This window comes from Pipistrellus hanaki (assembly GCF_964339955.1).
Source record: "Pipistrellus hanaki genome assembly, chromosome: 13".
NCBI classification, from domain to species: domain Eukaryota; kingdom Metazoa; phylum Chordata; class Mammalia; order Chiroptera; family Vespertilionidae; genus Pipistrellus; species Pipistrellus hanaki.
Window position 1 is genome coordinate 59160041 of NC_140515.1, and position 21150 is coordinate 59181190.

Genomic DNA, 21150 nt, shown 5'->3' on the forward strand with positions numbered 1-21150 from the left:
TAGCCAGGTGCAAACATTTCACCCTGTAACCAAATGTCTGTGAAGCATTTTCCGGTGCCTCATCTCATTTGATCCTCACAGAAGTCCTGGAGTGGGTACATAGGAGACTGGTGGAATCCTATTTTCTTTTCATTAGCCGGAAAACGGAGATTTAGAAAGCTTAGAAACTTGACCCGACTGAAAATAAATGATGACCTTGAAAATGACTTCAGGTTTTCTCACTGCACAGAATATAGTCAAACACTGCTGCAGTTAAATATCTTACCCTTTGTTCTCCCTGAGTGATCTACAATAGTAATGTGCTTTGTGTTGATATTTACTGCTGTGTTGCTGACAGTTACCTGAAAGAAAAGTTGGGGTGCTTCACTGGGCTGGAAAAAGTGTAGCTACATCAGAAAGTAGGCCTAATTAAGCAAGTTTGTTCTATATCTATAAAAGGCTAAGTTGACTCACTCATGTGCAATACATATAAAGCTCTCGCTGGCACCAATTGTACACGTTTCCATTTGTCATCATTGTTGATCATGAATTGTCGATCATGAATAGACACTTCTATTATAGAAAAAGGGTGACTAGCGATAAAAATATTCTAAATTTCCTTTCAATGTGCACAAATTCGTTCACTGGGCCACTAGTATAATATACATACTTGTTAACCTAAAATTCAAATTTAACTAAATTTCTATATTTTTAATTTTTTTCAATTACAATTTACATTCAATGTAATTTTGTATGTTTCAGGTGTACAGCACAGTGGTTAGACAATCATGTACTTTACCAAACTGGTGGTCTATATTTTTATTTACTAAACCTGACACCTCTACTCTACTGCCACCAGCTTGGATGACTGCAGTGGCCTCCAAACTGGTTTCCTTGATTTCCCCTTCATATTCTCTTCTCTATAAAGCACTCATTGGAACCTTAAGTCAGATTGCCTCTTTGCTCCACTGCTTCACCCTCCTCAAAATGCAAGCCAGCATTTCGATTGTCTTCAGTGTCCCCTGCGGGCTCCCTTAGCTTTGCCTCTCACCTGCACTCTATTCACACCTCTCATGGGCTTCTCACTGCTGCTCCCCTTGCTGGGCACATGCCAACTTCACTCCCTGTTCCCTCCTCTCCCCGCACAGACATCACAGGCCTCCCACCGTTAGGTGTTCTCTCCATTATTTATTCAAAATCGTACCCCACCCATCACTGTATCTTTGCCTTGCTTTTCCTCCACAGTACATCACTATCCTAATACACTATATATTTTACTAATTTATTTTGTTTTATAATGTTAACCACTTTGAGAACAGGATTTTTTGTTCACTTCTATATTCCCAGAATCTAGAAATTATGCCTGGCATCTAATAGGTACTCAGAAAATATCTACTGTGACATTAGAGGGAGAAAATACTTGTGATCTAAAGGCAATGGAGCAAAACTTTCCAAGTATCCACAGATTTAAAAATACATATGATTGTCTTCTAATTATAATATTTCAGGTCCTTAGGTTAGCACAGAGTTACTACATATTTTAAGAAAGAAGGTGAATTTAAGTAAACATTGGATTTCTGACTCAGGTTTACTTATTTCTTTGACAGCCCAATTTTTTTTTCCTTTATCCGCATTAGCAGAAATTCCTCCTCCTAGTGTCTAGATTTAGGATATAGACAACTTTATATACATCATCACAAGACCATTATTTAAGGCCATTATACTTAATCTACAAGACAAATCCTCTTGTCTTCCACTTCTATGCTGATGGGAGAGTAATTTCTATAGCATGTGGTTTTGGGTTTAGAATACTGCTCCCCTAATTCCAGATCTAACTTCCTTTTTTTTTTTTTTAAATATATTTTATTGATTTTTGACAGAGAGGAAGGGAGAGGGATAGAGAGCTAGAAACATCGATGAGAGAGAATCATCGATCAGCTGCCTCCTGCACACCCCCCACTGGGGATGTGCCCGCAACAAAGGTACATGCCCTTGACCGGAATCGAACCCGGGACCCTTCAGTCCGCAGGCTGACGCTCTATCCACTGAGCCAAACCGGTTTCGGCCTAACTTCCTTTTTATTTAAGGTTTTTAGCTTTCTTGTCTTTTTTAAAAAAATATATATTATATTGATTTTGTACAGAGAGGAAGGGAGAGAGATAGTTAGAAACATCGATGAGAGAGTCATCGATTAGCTGCCTCTTGCACACCCCCTACTGGGGACATGCCCGCAACCAAGGTACGTGCCCTTGACCGGAATCGAACCCGGGACCTTTCTGTCCCCAAGCCGACGCTCTATCCATTGAGCCACACCGGTTTCGGCGAGCTTTCTTGTCTTTAAAAAAAAGAAAAAGTTTTGATTTTAGGGGTGGTGGGGGTGGATAGAAACATCATTGATGGGTCCTCTACGAGGTATGGAGCCCCAAACCCAGGCATGTGCCCCGACCAGAATGGAACCAGCGACCTCTTGATACACAGGGAGCGCACAGTCCACTGAGCAACACCAGCCAGGCAACGTGGACTTATTCTTAGGGGGTTTCTTCAATGCGGGAGAAGGAACCCCGGGGTTATCCCGGGACTGAGCCCATGTGCTCAGCCTCCTGTCTGTCCTCTGCTGCCTGTCACGTGTCCTCACGCTGGTGACCTCCGGGCCCTGTGAGGAGGGCTTAGGGAGGGCAATGGCCGCCCTAGGTGAATGGGAACGGGAAGGCACCCCTCCGCAGGTTTCCAGGCCCCCCCCCCCCCAATCCTATGAAGGAAGCACCCAAGTGAAGGTGTGAGTGAAGGACGCCGCCATGTCGCCCGGCTCAGGCACCGAGGGTTTGGTCAGGGCACCGCCGGGGGGCGGGGCAGGAGGCAGCCCATCCATGACTCCCTCACGTCTCCGTCTCCTTCCTCTCTGAATCAATGGAACATTAAAGGAAAAAGGCGGCGGCCGTTTCCACAGGAAGGGCCTGGCACGGTGGAGGGCAGGGGAGAACACGGGGCTGAAGGGGGCCTCAGGGCGCAGAGCCCCAACCTGACCCCCAACCTGACCGCCCTCAAGTCTTCAACGCGGAGAACCCGAGGCCACGGCGGGGGGGGGGGGGGGGGGACCAGCCCTCCGCTCCGCTCCTGCCCTCAGCCGTGGCCCTCGGGCCTCGCCAGGCCGCCCGCCTCCCGCAGCCCGGGTCCCTCCTGTCCTGCCGCTTCGTGCTCCGGCCCGACCAACGCAGAGCCCCGTGCGGCTCACCCCGCCGGCCTGGGCGGGGGGCAGTGACGGGCTCCCGGAGGACCTGCGCCGTCGCGTTCGGTGGAAGGAGCGGGGCTAGAACGGCGAGGCGCGCTCCAGCGAAGAACCCTGAGTCCTGGAAACTCCCCCCACCCCAAGCCCCTGGGAACTCCCTCGGCTTCCACCTGTGCCCCCTCCTTTCTCCTCCCTCCTCCCTCCTCCCCGCGCCCCGAGGGCCGCCCGAACCCCTTCGGCCGCCGCTCCTGAGGCCGCGCCGCCTGGGCCCGAGGGCGCCCCGCTCTGGCTCCCAAAGCCCCGGCCGGGGAAGCCGACCGGGCATGCGCGGCCCCGCCCCCATGGCCGCCCTGACCAATGGGGAGCGCTCCCGCCCTCTCGGCCCGGCCCCGCTGCAGCACGTGACTAAGAGTCCCAACGGTTTTAACGGTTTTAACGGCCGGATCCTGGCCCGGTCCACGCACGCGCCCCAGCCCCCGGCACCTCGTGAGGCGGCCCCCCAGCTGCGCCCCGCGCCCGCCCGCCCGCCCCGGGCCCGTGCGGCTGCCGCGGGGCCAGAGCACCTGCCTGCGGGAGCGGAGGGGAGGGCGCCCGGGGCCAGGGGGGGGTCGCGCGGGGGCCGGGGGCGCCGGGCGGGGGAGTAGCGGGGAGAGCTGCGGGGCTGGTGCGGGTGTGGCTCTGGGCGGTCATCACACCAGGAGCGGCCGCCGCGTGGCTCCAGGAGCCCGCGTTCCCTCCCGCTCAGGACTGTGCCCGGCGTGTCTGTGTGTGTGTGGGGGGGGGGGGGGGGGGAGGGCGGGCGGTCCGGGACTCTCAGCGTCGCTGTCCTCCTCCCGCTGTGGCAGCAATAAAAATGCTCTCAAAAGGGAGCCGTGAGGCCGCGGCCGTGAGGGGACGGGTGGGTGCAGCTGATGCACCGAGGCCCGGAGGCGGGAGCGCGGCGGCGGGCGGGCGTCGCAGGGGGAGGTCCGGGCGCAGGGAGCTGCCCCTCCCGGGGCCTGGCTTTCCGCCCGTCACCGGACTTCCCTTCCCGCCAAAGCCCGTTAGAGCGCCGCCGCCCTCCTGGGGCTGGAGCCGGGGAGCCCGCGCGGGCCGCCTTCAGAAATGGCGCCCGCAGGCGGCACGTGGCCTGGCCGGACTCGAACCCGGTCCGGGAGCCTCCCCAGCGGGGCCTGGGCCACGGGCCCCTGTCAGGGCGGCTGCTCCGGGGAATGGGCCCAGGCGGCGCCCCCGCGCTTTGTGCGGTCACAGGCGTCACCAGGCGACGGCGGCCCGCCCCGGGGCAGCTCGGGGACCGCGGCAAGCCCCTGGCTCCCCCCGGAAGGATGCAGAGTGCGCTCGTGGGCTCCTGGGTAAGGGGTCCTCCCGCCGCCCCTCGGGGTCCCGGCTGAACCCCGTTTGCCCTGCGGCCTAACCGGATCCCCCCCACGGCCCTCCCCGGGCCAGCCGCCCGCGGTTCCTCTCTGCAGCCCCTGGGGCTCCCCACCTCCATGCTTCCTCCTCGGCCAGAAGCTCCTTGGAGCGGCCTGGAGCCTCTGGGGCCCTGGGTCCAGGCTCCGCAGAGGGTGGGCTGGGCTAGCCCTCACGCCTGCCTTTGCTGCAGCACAACAATGGCTTCTATGGGCACTACCGAGGCCAGTTCAAGAATGAGATCGCCCTCCAATACCGCCTGGCGGCCAAGCCCCAGCCCCCCATGGTGTTCCTGCAGCGATGCAAGGTACGCCCTGCTCCCCGGGGGACCCCTCAGCCCCCCACACCGGCGGCCTGGAGGAGCCTCCGCGGGTGACCTGCCTGCCCAGCGGGAGGAGGGTCAGGACCTCCGGAGCCCAGGGAGGAAAACGGAAAACAGGGGAGGGTGCAGGTCTCAGGCCTCCTGCTTCCAGGCTGGAGACAAGGAGGGGTCCCCACAGGGAGAAGCCCCCTCGGGACAGAGCTCGGAGAGTGCAGTATGGAGGGCGAGGTGAGGGCCTCGGGAAGATAGTCTGGTAGATGGGCCCGAAGGGAAGGCATGGCCTCTGGAAGTCAGGGCAGAGGTGGGGCTGGCCCCGGGGGAGCAGGGAAGCAGACCTCTTTCCTCCCCACCTCTCCTCCCCTCTCCCCTTCCCTCCCCTCCCCACCTCTCCTCTCCCCTCTTCCCCTCCCCTTCCCTCCTCTCCCCTCCCCTTTCCTCCCCTCCCCTCCTCTCCTCCAGGGCTTCCTGGCCAGAGGGAGGCACTGGGAGCAGGGGAGGGGCCCAGCCTGGTCCGAATGGACCTGCCCTCTGATTCAGCCCCAGCAGGTCCGGAGGCTGCCATGCTGCAGAGCTGGCACCTCCTTGGCGCTCCCGGGCACTGCCTGCTGAGCCAGGGCCACCTCCCCTGCCAGAGTCCAGGGCCTGCGTAGTGTGGGGACAGAGGCCCACGCTTCCTGCTGGGTGTGTGTGGGAGCCCCCAGACTGGAGCACCCGCTCAGCTGTCCGCCAGGGCCAGGGTAGGGCACGTCTTGGTGGAAGTGGAGACTTGGCTAGCCGACCCGGCAGCGGGCCTGCGTGCGGGCTCAGGTTGTGTGAATGCCAAGCCGCTAGCTGCTCCCAGGTGGGAAGCGGGTGCCATTAGTGGGGTGCGCAGGGAGGCCGTTAACACTCTCGCAGTGAGAAGAGTGGGGTCTGCAGGCTCCCTCAGCTGCCCTTACAGCCTCCACTGGCAGCACCCACTCCCTTTCCTCTCCGGTGGGGTGCAGGATCTTATCCAGGCCATTCAGATGCAAGACCATTCTGCTCTCCCAAACCAGACTGATTCCTAGCCTTCGCTTGCCAGACTCTTGGGAAATGTAATTGGAGTCCTGGGTCATGGCTGGGGCCGGCCGGCCGCTGGTGGTGCTGTAACTGTGGGTCCCTGTCCCACATCCTCAGGCAGCCTCAGAGGTCTGCCCTCAGCACCGGTGACTGCAGACTGGCAGCCTCCCACAGGCAAACACAGCCCCTCTCAGGAGACCTCAGCCTGAGCCCCTGAGCCCACCTGCTCAGAGACCATGGTTTTCACCACCTGGTGGGAAAGGAGCCCTAGATGGTTAGAACAAGATGTAGGTGAAATTCTCCTGGGGCAGACACTCTCAGCTACCCAGGGGGGCGGGGAGGGGGGAAGGGAGGGGACACACACCACACACACACACACACACACACACACACACACATTCTTACCAGGCTCCCAGGGTTTTAAGTTGCAATTTGTATTGAACGATTGTAGAGACACACATAGTGATGAGGAATAATAGAGATCCCGTCCTCACTCGGCTCAGTTTCCCCCAATGGCGATGTTGTGCAGAATGATGGTGCAGCATGGCAGCCAGGGCACCGGCACGAGTGCATTCTCCTCTCGCACACTTCCCCAGCTTCCCTTGGACTTGTGTGTGGAATGAAGATCTGGAACTTTTTATTGCCTGTGTAGGTTTATGTACCCAAATCACAGTCAAGATACATCACCAGGGTCCCCGGTGCTGCCCTTTCATGGCCACACTCACCTGTCTCCCACTCCTCCACCTTCCCTGTCTCTAGCCCTGGCATTCACCAATATGTCCCCCATTTCTAAAATGTTGTCCCTTCAAAGTGTTATCTAACTAGAATAATAGAGCGTGGAACTATCGGGGATTGGTTTTTCTTACTGGGCGGAATTTCCTGCAGATCCGCCGGTGTGTGTATGGATGAATCATTCCTTTCTTACTGGGGGTAGACTGTGGTATGTATGTGCCTGTTTAACTCTTCACCTGTTGCAGACCATCTGGGCTGGTTCCAGTTTTTGGTTCTTACAACTAAAGCTGCGGTGACTTTGTGTACAGGTTTTGGAGTGAACACAGGTTTTCACTTCTTTGGGATAAATGCCCAGGCGTGCAGTTGCTGGGTCATAGAGAAGTTGTATGTTGGTTTTAAGAACAAATGGCCACACTATTTCCCAGAGTAGCTGTAGCTTCCACATTCCCACCAGCAGTGTGTATGGGATCCAGGTTCTATCCTCACCAATGCTTGTCACCGCTCTACCTTCAATTTTAGTCAATATGATTGATGTCCTGTGACATCACACGGTGGTTAATTTTTATTTCTCGAATGTATATCGTCTTTGGTGAAATGCCTTTATGTCATTAGCCAGTTTTCTAGTTGGGTAGTTTGTTATTTTACTGTGGAGACGTGAGAGTCTTTATGTGTTTTAGGTATCACAGTCCTTCATTGAATATGTAGGCTGCAAATATCTTCTCCAAGTTTGTAGCTTGTCTACATGGACATTCACAAAGCAAAAGTTTTTCATTTTGATGAGGCCCAATTTATCAAATTTTTATGGGTCTTTTTTTATTTTTTATTTTATGCATCAAGTCTAAGAACTCTTCGTCTCGCTTTAGATTTTCTCCTGTTTTTTGTTTTTTTTTGTTTTTGTTTTTGTTTTTGTTTTTGTTTTTTCTAAAAGGGCCTGGGTTTTTAATCCCTGTGATGTCAGCTTGTGTTATGAGGAATGAAAGGTAGGGCTGGCTGGCTTCGCACCTTCCTGAAGCTTTTGTTCTGTCTAAGGAGGAGGGCCCAGCGGAGAAGTTTGCCAAAGGCACATACCACAGACTCCCCCTGAGCATTCTGGTTCAGAGATCGGGGGTGAAGCTACCCCTGCCTTTTACTTAGGAGCCTGCCATCAGCCATTGCTCACTCCCCAACCCAGCCAAGACTGAACGCCTCAGACCAGGCACTTCATTCGGCCAGGCACTGTTCTCGCGACAGAGTTACAGATGTGAGCAAGCAGTGAGCAACCAGAATATATAGTCCTGTAGATGCGAGAAGGGGAGAAATGCAGAGTTGGGGTGATGGACTGCTGGGGTCGTGCTTGAGGAGGACTCCCCTGGAGGAAGGCGAGGAGGAGCCATGGCCAGAAGAACCTCAGGCAGGAAGAGAGGTGCACAGGCTGGAGGCCGGTGTGCCGAGGGCAGGGAGGACGGGGCTGGCTGCAGGTGAAGAGCGATGAGGGCCCTGGGGGCTCCCGGACCACTGTGATGACCTGGCTTTTACAAACAGGAGGGCCTTTGGCAAACAAGGCTGTGAAAGGGCTCGTGCATTAAGAGTTGTTCTGCTGCGAGAGGACAGTGGATGGGGAGCAAGCCCAGAGGCAGGGACACCAGGAGTGAAGCTCTTGCAGTAATCAGAGAGAGGAAGGTGCTTGGGTCAGGGGAGGCCGTGGCCATGCTGAGCTGCTCCGGGCCTGGGCGCATGTGGAAACACCACCAGCATTCCTGGCACGTCCGTGTAAGGTGTGAAAGGAGGAATCAAGGGGTCTCTGTGTGGCTGGCTGGGTCTAGCTACCAAGTCCTGAGCTGGGAGAGTGTAGCGGGAGTGGCCTGGGGAATGAGTCAGAGCTCAGTCATGTGTGTGAGATGCCCATTAGGCCAGCGGCTGCCACCCTTTCGGACATCAGGGACTGCGGGTTGGCGACGCTGCATTAGATGTCTAGGGCTAGCTGCTGAGTCTGGAATTCAGGAAGGAGCTTGAGCTAGAGAGAAAAATGTCCATTTCCAGGTGGTGGGCAGGGTCAGGAGCTTGGAGGAGTAGGTGTGGGCAGAGGGGAGGAGAGAACCATGCCTAATCCTGGGTGATCAGGGCTCTGTGAATCCTGAGCCACCCCCTGGGGGCAGGAGGTCCTGGCTGAGGCCCCGGCCCTTCCTCCTGGCGGCCTGGAGGCGCCGTGCTGGGCTAGGGCCCAGGGCGAGGCGTCCCAGAGGAGGCGTTGCTTTCACCTGCGCCTGCCCTTGGGGTGGTAGCAGGTTAGCAGGTTGGGGCGGTGGGTCCTGGGGACCTGGTGGGGCAGTGAGCCCCGTCCCCCATTGCCTTCTCTCGCTCTCAAGGAGCCGGTGCGGCAGCACTTCTTCTCCAAGCACGACAACCGCACGTCCTTCGACAAAGTGAGTGCCTGGGAGGAGGCCCCAGCAGGAGCTGATAGGGAGGGGAGAGTGCGGGAGGGGCTCCCCTGCCAGCCTGCCTGACTGTGCAAGTGGCCAGGGCCGCTGCCTTTCTGAGCCTCACTGGGAATGGAGGCAGGGGTTCGGGCCAGGCATCACCGGGCGGGATGGGCTCTAGGGGGCACCCAAGGCAAAGCCTGACGCCAGGACTATGGGCCAAGGGCCCATACGGCTGAGGAGGGTCCCTACTGCTTACTGCAGGGCATCGGGAGGCGGAAAGACTTGGCCCACCTGTGTCAGAAGCACACCTTCCTGCAGTGGGCCTCCAGCGAGCTGGAGCTGTGCCAGCAGCGGCCCCTGGAATCCTCCTACCAGTCCACCTTCCGCTTAAGCCCAGGACCCAGTGACCCCCCTCAGCGCCTCGTCCACTTTGTGCAGATCCAGTCTCCCCGCACCCGTACCACCTACCAGCAGAACTTCTGCCAGCCGTCCCAGAGCGGCCTCTGTGGCGGCGACAGCGGGGACCCGCAGGTCCCCAGCCCCAGCCCGCCGACTAACCTCCCGAAGATCCCCACGCCCAAACCGCTGCAGCATTACCTCCACGCCGGGGTCTCCGAGTGTCTCAATTGGTCCAGAGCATTAAACAATGGCTGAGGCCCTGGCCGGCTGGCTCAGTGAGTAGAGTGTCAGCCTGAGGACCGAGGGTCGTGGGTTTGATTCCAGTCAATGGCACATACCTCAAGGGCATGTACCTCAGTTGCAGGCTTGATCCCTGGTCCCAGTTGGGGTGCATGTGGGAGGCAGCCAATTGATGTGTGTCTTTCACATTGATGTTTCTCTCTGTGTCTCTTTCTCTTCCACTCTCTCTAAAAATCAATGGAGAAATACCCTCCGGTGAGAATGAACAAAAAAGAATGGCTGACACCGAGGCCTCCCGGCCTGTGCTTGTAGCCCAGGAGGGCGCAGAGGCTGGAGCGCAGCAAGACACTGCCAGGCCTTATGCCCGGTGCCTACGGCACTGGTGCCTGGTGCCTCTGTGCTGGGCAGGTGCCGTGTTGCCTTGGGAGCGCTGCCATTGAGTGGGAAGGGGTACAGCCAGCAGGAGGCTAAGGGTCCGGAGGGTTACCATGGCCTCAGCAGATGGGTTCTGAGACCCCAAATCCATTCTTGTAGCAGACCCAGCTGTGAGCCCCTCACCAGTGACTATAGAAAACCAGAGCCCATGGCCCTAACCATTGGGCAGCACAGCCTGATGAGGCAAGGGCCAGCAGCTTGGCTTTCTCTGGGAGACTTCGCCTCTAGGGTCTGGCGGGTGGCCACAGCCCTGCCTGGGAGACCGCTTCCTGCAGCGTGACGGAGAGAGACCGGCCACGCACCCACGGGCCTCTGCAGGCAGCAGGGCTTTGGGAGATGCCGAGGCCCAGGCCGGAGGTGCCCTGGCCGCACGGTGTGTGGTCGTTTTCTGCGCTCTTGTCTGCTCGTCCTGTAGGACCCCCACCATCCAGGCTGTGGGGACAGCGGCCATCCTGGGTCCCCACGGAGAATGTGAGGCTTAGGAGGGCTGAGACACCAGGACACCAGGCAGCGGCCAGTCTAAAGGCTCTTCTGGACCCTTGTCCTTTGGAGAGCTGAGGCCCCAGGAGGACGGGCTGCGGGTGACAGAGGAGTCCACCGGGGCCACGCACAGGTTTTAGCAGCATTTTTACTTCCACATCTGAACGCCCCGCGTCCTCACAACAGCCCTGTGAGGTGGGCGGGCAGGAAGGTCCGGAGATCCCCGTTTAGTGAGGATGCTGAGGCACAGAGGTGACGTGACTGGCCCAGGTCTCACGGCCGACAGTGTAGAGGGCCCAGAGCTAACGTTTTGACCCTTTGGAGGTTCCTGCGCTCCCTCTTCCATTCTCTCCATGTCCCCCACCCTCTCCAGTTCTCCTGAGCCCCCAGGGGCCTCCAAGGCAGGAATAGTCACTGGGGAAGGCCTGTCAACTCCAGGCAGGCCCTGATCCTGCAGGGCATAGGCCAGCTCCCCCTCCCCGCTTCCCAGTCGGACAGAAGGCCCAGTAGGTGCCAGAGCCAGGGTGGAGCGAGGCCTGGCCCATGAGTGAATGAGGGTGAGGGGTGGAAGTGTATGGACACCCTACACTAAGGATGACGCCTCCCGCCCCATCCCGAGGCAGTGTCACAGCCCAGGCCCTGTCCCTGGGCCCACGCCCTGCCTCCCGCATCCCTCAGAGCCACAGAGCTCCCTCTGTAGCACTGGGAGCCACGGCAACTGCCTCTGGCCCTGAGCTGCTCCCGTGGGAAGGTCCTCCAGGCATTCAGACCCCATCACGCAGACACAGAGCCTCCACGGCCTGGCTGGGGCCCTGCGCCACGCCCCCGATGACAAACAGCCGGGGCCCAGCCTGCAGGCTGGAACAGGAGCAGCGGGCTGTGGGCATGGCAGGCAGCACCTCCCAGCGTCTCCGGGCAAGGCTGAAGCCCTCCGCAGAGCCCAGAGGGCACGGCTGGTTTCCTGCAGGAGGAGACACGGTTGGAAGGGCACAGGCTGCAGGGGCACCCCCTCTTTTCCCCCTGAACCCAGAGTGTGGCCGGAGGCGGCGCCCAGGATGGACTGTCGGCCTTGCTGCCGTGCCCATCCACCATCCTCCCGTGTGCGCGTTCCTATCTCTCTCTGCCATGCAGTGGCCCTGAGGCCCGCTGCCACACAACTGAGTCAGGAGCTGAGGAAACCCCAGATCCGGCCCACACAGACCGCCCTCCTGGCTCCCACGTTGGAAAGGGAAGCTCATAAGCCCCGAGCCCAGAGACGGCAGGTGGTGCTCACGCTGGAGGGCGCTCCTTCCTGCCCTGGGCGCCCTCCCCTCCCAGCCCTGCACTCACCAAGGCCCCCCACAGCCACAATGTGGCCCCCCAGGGCGCCGACCACAAAGTCAGCCCTCTTATCCCTCATGCGCAGGCCGCGGGGCAGCTTGGTCCAGGAGCCTGCAGGGGAAGGGAGGGGAGGGGAGGTCAGGGCTGCCCCACAGGCCCTTCACTCGGGAGGATGCCCAGGCCCTGCTCACCGTGCTCCAGGTCGAACGTTTCCACAGTGTTCACAAAGTGTGGGCGCGAGTAGAAGTTGTGGGGCCCAGGCTGCTGCAGGCCCCCCAGGCTGAAGACGCTACCTTCGGCCATGGCGCAGCCAGCAAAGGCCCGGCGGCTGGGCAGGCTTGGGTGCCGGGTCCAGGTCCGGGCCTCCAGGTCGAAGGCCTCAAAGGCAGTCACAGGGAGCTTGCCCTGGCGGCCCCCTGCGGTGGCAGCAGGCGCTGGGCGGGAGCCTGGGCGCGAGCAGGTGCCTCCCCCACCAGGTCGCTGAGCCTGGGTGCTGCCCACTCCTGCCACCACCCACTGTGCACCAGGGCCGGTCATTCACCCTCCGCTGCCGGGCACTGGAGTTTGGTTTTCCAGTTCCAGCAGGGCCAGGGGTTGGAGCCTCGGAGCAAGCCTGGCTCTCCCCAACAAAGCCTCCTTGTCCTGCCCCCCAAGCTCAGCCTGATTCTAGCCACTCACAGGGTAGGGGCTCTGGACTCCAGGCCCCTCTCCCACAGCCAGGTCCTTACCCAGCACATAGATCTTGTTCCCGTGCAGGAAAGTGGAAGCTCCGTAGCAGGGCGTGGGCATAGAAGGCAGCGAGAGCCAGCAGTCCTGGCGGGGTTCGTACACCCGAACCTGGGCCTGGGGGGCTGTGTCCGGGCCCATTCCGCCCAGAGCATACACCAGACCATCTGCACAGCAAAGAGCGATGCAGACAGCACCCCAGACTCCAGGGCACCCCACCCCGACAACTGCCCCGGGGAGGCTGGAGACCCATGTTATGGGGAAACCCTCCCGCCTGCCTGGAGGGGGCGCTGGGAGAACCAGGATTCCTGCCCTGGCCAGGGCCCCTCCAAGTGGAGAGCAGGAGGCAGCCGATCTAATTATAATCTGTCTCCGTCTCCCTGGAGATGCTATGGCAACCAAGTCCGGCATTCAGGCAGAAGCAGACCTGGTCAGACCTGGAGACCAAAAGATGGGGCCCCCTGGGGAAGGCGGTTGGAGGATGGTTTAAGCCCGGGTGGGGGGGACCAGTTGGGGGGTTGGGAGAGGGGCTGGGCCTACAGGAGAGGAGTGTTGGCCACAAGCCTTCTGCCCAGGAGCCCCACCAGCACCTCTGCACCCCACCTTTTCACTAGAGTAAGTTCTTGCCCTCTTATGTCTTCAAGGTCAGCTGGGGGCATGTCAGTGGGCCTGGAGGTGACAGGCCAGTCAGCTGGGAGCTTCCATAGCAACTGTCCCCTAGCAGGTTGGCCTTTGTCCACTCAGGCCCCCCGATGTGTGTGGAGGGGATAGTCTTGTCGGGCTCTGAGCCAAGCCTCTGCCCCCACCTGCTCCCCAGACTATTTATAGCCGGGAGGGTCACTGGCCGCCCCTTGTCCCTGAAGGAGAGGAGCGGACGGGGCAGGAAGTGCTGGTCCTCCCACCTCACAGCTGGGAAAGGCAGCTGAGGGCTCCGCAGCCCACTCAGAGTGAGGCAGGGGGGGGCGGGGGGCACAGGAGGCAGAGCCCTGCCCAGGCACCCGGGCTGAAGCAACAGCTCTTGCCCGGCTCTCAGGGAAGGAGCCAGGTGGGGAAATGAAGGGTGTGGGCACCAAGAGCCCTCCCCGGAGGGCAACTCACCTCTCTCCACCGTGGCGATGCCCATGGCGGCCTGCGGCAGGGCGGCCCGGCGCTCCCAGCCCCCCTGGTCGGCCAGGAAGGCCTCCACGGCAGCCACTGGGCTCTGGCCCTCATCCACACCTCCCACCACCAGCACCTGCTTGCCCAGCACCACAGCGGCCGCGCCCGCCCGAGCAGTGGGCAGGGGTGCCAGTGCCAGCCACGTGTGTGAGGCCATGTCCAGGGTCTCAGCAGAGTCCAGGGGCAGGCCAGCTCGGCCACAGCCCCCCAGCACTAGCAGGTGCCCGTCCTGGTGTGCGACCGTGCCGTACACCCGGCACGTGGGCATGGGTGGGAACGCCTGCCAGGCAAAGGCCCGGCTACCCCCTGCGGCCATGGCGATCACCTCATTGGCAGGCCACGCTACTGCTCCGGCTCAGGCCTCGCGATGCCGGCCTCATCCTGACCGCCAGGTTAAGGGGGTGTCCGCGGCCCAGGGCACGGCCGCCTCCTGGAGGAGAGGGGGACAGGGTCAGGCGCCCGCCTGCTCTCAGAGGCCAGTAGCAGCTGTAGCTCAGGGCCCAGAATCCCCAGTGGGAAAGGCAGGGGGGTCCTGGCTGGCTAGCAAGCCACCGTGGAAGCCCACCCACCTGGAGGGGCCGGGGCGCAGCTCCCAGACCCCAGGCAACGCCCCCCTCCCATGGACCTGTGGGATTCCCTCCCACCCCTGCCCCCTGCTCACCCTCATCCCCACTCCCCGCCCCAGACTGTATAACCAGGAGAGTCCTTGGCTGCCCTCCTGGCCTTAGAGGAGGAATGGGCGGCAGGGAAAGCTGGTCCTACTCAGACAGGCAGCCTGGGTGCTGCTCCACCTCCTCTGAGAGGCAGTGAGGGCTCCGAGCCCAGCTCAGGGCGAGGCGGGGAGGGCGGGGAGGGCGCGGGAGGCGGAGCCCTGCCAGCGCCTCAGCTCCGGTCACACCTGGGTCCGGATGGGAGGCAGGTGACAGGGCCCGGCTCTCCCTCTGGGGCGGACTCCTGCCCCTGCCCGGCTTCCTCTGTGCCCCGGGCAGCCCTCTGGTCTCCCCCTGCGGCCAGGGCCCAGCTCCAGAGCACCCGCCCCTCTGGGAGCACTGAGCGCGCATTCCCACCAGCAAAGGCCACCATCAGGGGGTGGGCCTGGAGGCCGCCCGCCTTTTCCTCTGAGGTCCGCCTGCCCTCAGCAGCTCGTCCACCCAGGCCCCAAGGCGGCCTCCCGGGTGCATACAGGGGAGGAGGCGGCTCCGCAGGACCGGGCACCTGCCCCTCGGCCCCTCACAGCAAACCCCGCGTTCCGGCCTGTCGCTTCTGGAGGGGCCACACCCCTGGACCCCAGCACCAGAGCCCAGCCCAGGAGGGCGGGGGGCGGGTCCCCGCGAGCCCGCTTGGGGTTCACCCTGCGCCCCAAACTTCCCCAGTTCCCGCGGGACTCACCGGCCGGGCTCTGGGACGCTCGGGCTTGGGGTCCGCTGTTGGGGCTCCGCGGCTCCGGCTCCGGCTCTGGCGGGGCTCTGGCTCGGCTCCGGCGCGAGGCGGGGCTGGACGGGGTCCGCCCTCTCCCCCTCCCGACTGGGGACACCTCCCCCACCCCCACCTTAACCCTGCACCTGCCACGGCTGCGGCGCGCGCCTGCCGCGGCCACACGCAAACGGGTGGACGGAGAGATGGACGAGAGGGCACCGGGCCTGCCCAGAAGTGGGGTCCGACCCTAGGCGGGGAGGATGGGCGGCGGGAGCAGCACGCACGTGTGTGGGGGCCTTCTGAGCGGGCCGCCCGGAGCAGCGGGCGGGCGGAGGGAAGGGCGAGGGGCCTGCAGAACCCGAGCTTGAGGGGCGGGGCGCCCACTGCCGTGAATTGGAGCAGCCCGACCACTGGCTCCCAGGCGGCGCCTCCCGGAGTTCCCTTGGGGCGTGGCCTGATCTCGGGTGCGGCGTCTGAGGGGCCCTCCCTAGGCACCTAGCGGCGAGCAGGTCCCAATAGGCCAGGCGCGGGGGCTGCGGAGTGGGAGCGCTGTCCTCAGTCCTGACGGCCTTTCTGTGGCCTGCGTGGGGAGGTGAGGGTGGGCGAGGTGAACTTGACGGGGGATGAACTTGAAGAGTCAGAGGCCAAGGGACCTTCCAGGCAGGGCATTCGTCCTCATTCTGCAGGGCCCGGGGCTGGCTGTTCTGAGTCATTTTGTGAAGGTCCATTTCCAGGGTCCTGGCCCCGCCTCCAACCCACACTGGGGTGGAGCGATGGCAAGTTGGCAGACAAAGGACTGCCCGCCTCAGACCAGAGCCTGCCCATCTCCGAGCACTCGGAGAACTGGCTGAGTCTGGGAGTGGCAGGCATTCCTATAGGTCAAGGGCTGCCTAGAAGGAGCCATCCTGCCCCGGCCCATTAGCTCAGTTGGTTAGTGTCACCCAATCTTGATTCACCAAGATTGCAGGTTCCATCCCAGCCAGGGCACATACAAGAATCAACTGATGAATGCATACATGAGCAGAACAACAAATCTCTCTCTCTAATCAATAAATAATGTTAAAGAACGAAGAAGGAGTCCTTGGGCGTGTGTGCTTGCTGCGTCCTGTCTCCGCCATGGACAGTGTCTGGAAACACACCTGGACACAAAGGTGCAAGTGCACGTAGTCCATGAAGGAGGCGAGGCAGGACACAGCGCCGGGAGTGGCCGGGAGAGGGGAAGCAGCTGGCAAAGGTGTGTCATCAGCAAGACAGCACTGCCAACAGCTGGGACCAAGGCCCGCCGGGCCAGTGTGGGCACTGGCCTCACATTAGGCCCCAGAGTGTGGGCAGAGCCTTGTCCACGAGCAGAGTCTGCAGCCACTGTCAGAGGCCAGTGGCTGGAGAACCTGCCCAGAAACGGTGGTGCCCTTTCCTGTTACAGATCCTGGCCAGGCTTCTGTCCTCCCACTCCACTTGGCCCCCGACTTGCTCACCACTTTGGGAGCTCTGTTCCCGTCCCCCTCAGGTTGTTCATACTGCTCTTCACACCCCCTCTAATCCCCCACTACCCCCTTTCTAGGCCCTTCCCCTCTCCTTTCCAGCAACTCAGCACTTAAAGCCTCCTGGCCTTAGACCTCCCAGCACCAAAGTCCCTCCAGCCTCTTCTTCCTCCCGCCAGTCAAACTCTTGAAGCCATCTGTCCTCACAGGTCCCACCTCATGTCTGCTGCCACTGCTCCCCCAGACTGCTCTTGCCACAGTCACCATGGGACACCATGAGCCAAAACCTCAGGGGTCTGTGTCTCAGTCAAATGTCGCCGGGATCCTTGTGACGGGCTTCCTCCTGCTTCTGTGCTGTCTCTGAGCCTTCGCCAGCCCTGCGTATGCTCCATCCCCAGGAAGCGGCCCCCAAGACCTGCCCTTGCTTCTCCCCTGGGGTTGACCTGCTCAGGCCCCTGGCCTCACTCATACCTACATCTCACCAGGCCCCTCTGCCCAGGTGGGTGTGGGTCTAGGGCCCAGCACTCAGGCTATAGAAGATGCCAAACCAGAGCAAGGCATGGGTTTGGGGATGACCCCATCAGCCGCTCTGATCTCTGGGGTAAGCACCCGCCAAAGTCCAGTCACTTTGCTCCGAGGAAAACTCCCAGAGCTCCGTCTGGAACTCCCGGGCACCTAGGGACAGAGGGCCAGCCTCCCAGCTCGCAGAGCCCTATCCAGCCCCTGGCCCCCTGGCTGGTGTTGGAGGGGACACAGCCCCTCCTCAGGCTCCAGCACAGGCGGCCCCGCGCCTACTTCCTCCGGGAGCCCCCCCCCCCGCCCCCATCTCCCCAGTGCCCACTGGCCCCGCCCTCCAACTTGGGGGAAACCAGGGTCTGGGGGTCAAGGGTCACCAGGGCGGGCCAGGTCCCGGAAGCGGAAGCGCAGCGCACTTCCGGCGCCCAGCGGGCGGCCATGTTGGAGCAGCGGAGGCGGCGCAGAGGTGCGTCCTGGGTCCCCGCGGCGGCGCCGGTAGGTTGGGGCCGTGGCCTGGCCGCACCGGAGGGGGAGCCCGCGAGACGAGAGGGCGGAGGCCCCGCCGCCCCAGCGCGACCCCCGCCCCCGCCGGCCCCCGCGGCTGCGCCGCCGTCGGGCTGGCCCCGCGTCCCCCGCCTCAGACCCCGCGCCTCGGACCCGGACCCGGGTTCCCAGCCGGCTCCCGGGGCCGTGGCGGGGCCTCCCTCCTCCCGCCGCCCGCTCCCGCCGGCCCGGGGCGGGGATGCGGGAGCGCGGGGCCGGGCGCCCCTTCCGGAGCCCGCAAAGCCCACAGGACCCCGCCGGGCAGCGGGTCTCCTGGTCCTGTGGCTGGGGTCCGAGCCCCGTCTTGGAGCTTCTCGGAAAGCCACAGACCCCTCGCCAGGGTCAGCCCGACCTGGGCGAAGGAGCAGCCGGGTCTCCCCCGTCCCTGTGGCTGGGGTCCGAGCCCCCGGGTCTGAGCTTCACACCCCGAGCTGCACCCCGGAAAGTAAAGCACCGCGGCCACGTGCGCCGGCCGTGCGGGAGCGGCCTCCGAGAGGGAGTGCCCGCCACACCTGAGGGTCCGGTGTTTGCCAACCCCCGGGCAGAGCCGACCTGAGTTACACCGACAGCCTGCGGCTTCTGCACGGAGCGGGCAGCCCCTCTGGCTGCGCCCAGGTCGGCCCTCCGCCCCCTCGCGTGGACAGCGTGGTCCCTGCGCCCACCTCCCTGCCGCCGTCTTGGCGCCTTGTTCCCGCTGTGACACCGGGGGCTCTTGGTCCGGCTGCTCGGCCCGGGCTGCCTGCCTGCCGGCCTGCCTGCCTAGGGCTGTGTCATTAGTATGTGCTGCTCACCGTCTCTGTTGAAGGGGTCTGGCTGGTCTCCATGACTCCATTCCAGGGCCTCCACGTGGCCTGTAGGGAGGGTTGCGGGCTCCTGACTAGCTGCAGCTTGAGGGACAGAAGTGGGCTTGGACGTGGGGAAGGTCTGGACCTTGGCCGCATTCAAGGCTGTGTTGTCCTGCTTCCCCTGTCCTTTCGTTCTCAACCTCCCAGCCCTGACCACAGACTCCAGCCACACAAGGGGTCACCCTTCCTCACGCTGGAGCCATCGCATAGGCTGCTCCCCTTGCATTGCCATCGGGTCCTTTCCTAGCCATCACTCGTGTCCCAGGAGCCCTCCTGAGCCCTGGGGAGCGAAGCTGGCTCCGCTGTGCCCTCCGCCACCTCGGTGGCGTCTGTCTTGCCTTCTGTGCAGGGCTTCTTGAGGACCGCTAGTCACTTATGTCCCAGGGCTGAGTCTAATGCCAGCTTTCTGGCTTCAGGAAATACAGACTTGAATTAAAACAGGCTGGCCTCGCCTGGCCTCGCCAGGGACACAACAGCAGGTAGGTGGCTCTGAGGAGCTGCCTCTGACCCACCCGGGTCCTCCCTCCCCCGGCCCCACCCTGCAGCCAGCAGGGTCAGGAGAACGTTTTGCTTCATGGAGGCGCTCACTCTGGCCAGGCCTGTCAGCGGGTACTCTGGAGAGTGCGAGCCCTGACTCCCTGTCGGGCTGCCCTGACCCTGCTCCGTGCTGTTCTCACTGACCGTGTCCTCTTGCCTTGGAGGTGCCGAGCGCTGGTGTGCAGAGAACCCGGTCAGCCCTGCAGTGCCAATGCCATGAGCGTGGCGCAGCATGTGGAAGAGAAAGCTGTGCACGCGTGGTCCCGGATCTCCACGGCAGGGAAGAAGGCCCTGGAGGAGGCGCTGCTGGTCTTTAACCCCATGAGCCAGGATCTGAGCGCCACAGAGGCCCAGCTGGTGGCCTTCCTGCAGGGCCTGCGAGATGATGGCTTCCAGCCTACCGTCCTGCGCAGCGGTGACGTCTACGGCTACAGTTCGTGCACAGCCAAACCCCCAAGCCAGACGAAGCTGCACGCTCGCGCCCCCATCCCAGCCACCACGTCACCTCCAGCCGGTGCTCCCCGAACTGCAATGCGGCTGCCTGCCGGCCAGGCCACACTGCTTCCCGTGCCGCTGTCTGGCAGGCTGGCCAAAGCGTCCACACCAGCCCTTACCAAGCATGCTACCACCAACCTGCTCCTGAGCTCCCTGAAGGAGTCCAGTGCCAGCCATGCCCGGGGCACAGCAATGGGCTTCCCCACCCACCTCTATCCAGGTGTCTACCCTGCCATGCGGCTCTCCGTTGTCCTCGAGGCCCTGGTTCCACTCAAGACTCCCATGCCCCACTTGGGTGCCAAGCACAAGACACAGCCCCTGCAGCTCTCCCTCGCGGACTCTCCCCTGAAGCTGCGGAATGGCCCGGGAAAGGGGCTGGGGCTTCCCAGGAAAGTCACAAGCAAGAGCCCTAAGTGTGTGATTCGCAGAGGCCCCAGGGCTGGACCCCAAGAAAGCGCTGGGCCTCAGAGCAAGACCTGCAAAGCCACCGGATCCCTCCTTGGCCCACAAACGAAAGGTGTCTCTGCCTCGAGCACCAAGACAGCCCAGGCCAAGGAAGCTCAGACACTGGCCAGAGTTGTCTGTGCCCAGGCCAAGGTGGCTCACACCCAGGCTAAAGCTGCCAAGGCCCGGGCAAAGACGAAGGCAGTGGAGGTCAAGGCCAAGGCCACACGTGCCAAGGCCAAAGCAGCATGGATCAAGGCCAAAGCCCAGGCGGCGCGGGCCAAGGCCAAGGCAGCACAGGCCAGAGCCAAGGCCAAAGCCAAGGCTGCGCGGGCCAAGGCCAAGGCTGCTCGGACCCAGCCCAGGGGCTGGGGCCGGGACTGCGTGAAAGGCTCTGTTCAGGCCAGGACCGCAAGGAAAGGCCAGAAAAGCAGCCCTGGGACTGGGGGGCAGAAGAGGAAAAGGACTGAGGAGGCAAAAGACCTTCCCCGGAAGAGGACGCGGCCGGGGGCCCGTGGCCCTAAGGCACGCCTACGTCCTGGGACATCAGAGTTCCTGAAGTTCCAGGCCATCAAGGTGGACAGGCGGTGCTCGGACGACGAAGTGCGGCGGCAGGCCCAGCGCGCCCTCCGTGTGAACCTGTCCCCTGTGGTCCGCCTCCAGCCCCTGCTGCCCTCCCCAGTGCCCTGACCTCTCCCCCGGCCCGGTGCGGGGACTGAGGCCGGCTGTCCCTGTGGTCGGGCACAGTGCAATGCCTGTGGACTCCACAACCTTGAGGACTCGGGGCGCCTCTCCAGGGCCCTGCAGGCCGCTAGCCTTCCAGACGGGAGGGTGGGGGCCGGGGGACAATGCACTGTGACTTGCTGCTCTTCAGGTTGTACGTCCATGTTCCATTCATCACGTTTTATACCTTTCCACCTCCCGGTCTCCGCCTGCCGTCCATGTCTGTGTGGCTGCGGGAGGCAGCTTGAGCTCCCAGGGCCAGAAGCCTGGGGGGTCCCGGTAG

At 61.9% G+C, this 21150-nt stretch overlaps 3 protein-coding genes across 9 annotated transcripts; 2 read left to right on the plus strand and 1 right to left on the minus strand.

Moving 5' to 3' along the window:
* Nucleotides 1-4530: 4530 nt before the first annotated feature.
* On the plus strand, nt 4531-10351 carry CIMIP7 (ciliary microtubule inner protein 7; the record flags this gene model as incomplete). The annotated part of the gene is made up of 4 exons (XM_084902476.1): nt 4531-4557; nt 4809-4922; nt 9056-9112; nt 9350-10351. 4 exons carry the CDS (start codon nt 4531-4533, stop codon nt 9761-9763), a joined length of 612 nt encoding a protein of 203 aa, XP_084758602.1. The 3' UTR covers nt 9764-10351.
* A 9-nt stretch (nt 10352-10360) lies between these two features.
* KLHDC8B (kelch domain containing 8B) lies at nt 10361-15343 on the minus strand. Of its 3 annotated transcripts, none has more exons than XM_084902471.1 (6): nt 15257-15343; nt 13808-14297; nt 12712-12876; nt 12175-12399; nt 11993-12094; nt 10361-11624 (listed from the first exon to the last, which is right to left on the minus strand). In XM_084902471.1, exons 2-6 carry the CDS (start codon nt 14181-14183, stop codon nt 11428-11430), a joined length of 1065 nt encoding a protein of 354 aa, XP_084758597.1. In that variant the 5' UTR covers nt 14184-14297; nt 15257-15343; the 3' UTR covers nt 10361-11427. The 3 variants fall into 3 exon arrangements, with proteins under 3 accessions (XP_084758597.1, XP_084758598.1, XP_084758599.1); XM_084902472.1 differs by lacking the exon at nt 15257-15343 and adding an exon at nt 14529-14984; XM_084902473.1 differs by lacking the exon at nt 15257-15343 and having other exon boundaries at nt 12712-13146; nt 13808-13894.
* A 2332-nt stretch (nt 15344-17675) lies between these two features.
* Nucleotides 17676-21062, plus strand: CCDC71 (coiled-coil domain containing 71). 5 transcript variants are annotated; one of them, XM_084902468.1, is made up of 3 exons: nt 17676-17775; nt 19370-20429; nt 20484-21062. In XM_084902468.1, the coding sequence occupies exons 2-3, from the start codon at nt 19422-19424 to the stop codon at nt 20832-20834; spliced, it is 1359 nt and encodes a 452-aa protein (XP_084758594.1). In that variant the 5' UTR covers nt 17676-17775; nt 19370-19421; the 3' UTR covers nt 20835-21062. The 5 variants fall into 5 exon arrangements, with proteins under 5 accessions (XP_084758594.1, XP_084758596.1, XP_084758592.1 ...); XM_084902470.1 differs by having other exon boundaries at nt 19370-20366; XM_084902469.1 differs by having other exon boundaries at nt 17692-17746.
* The last annotated feature ends 88 nt before the right edge of the window (nt 21063-21150 follow it).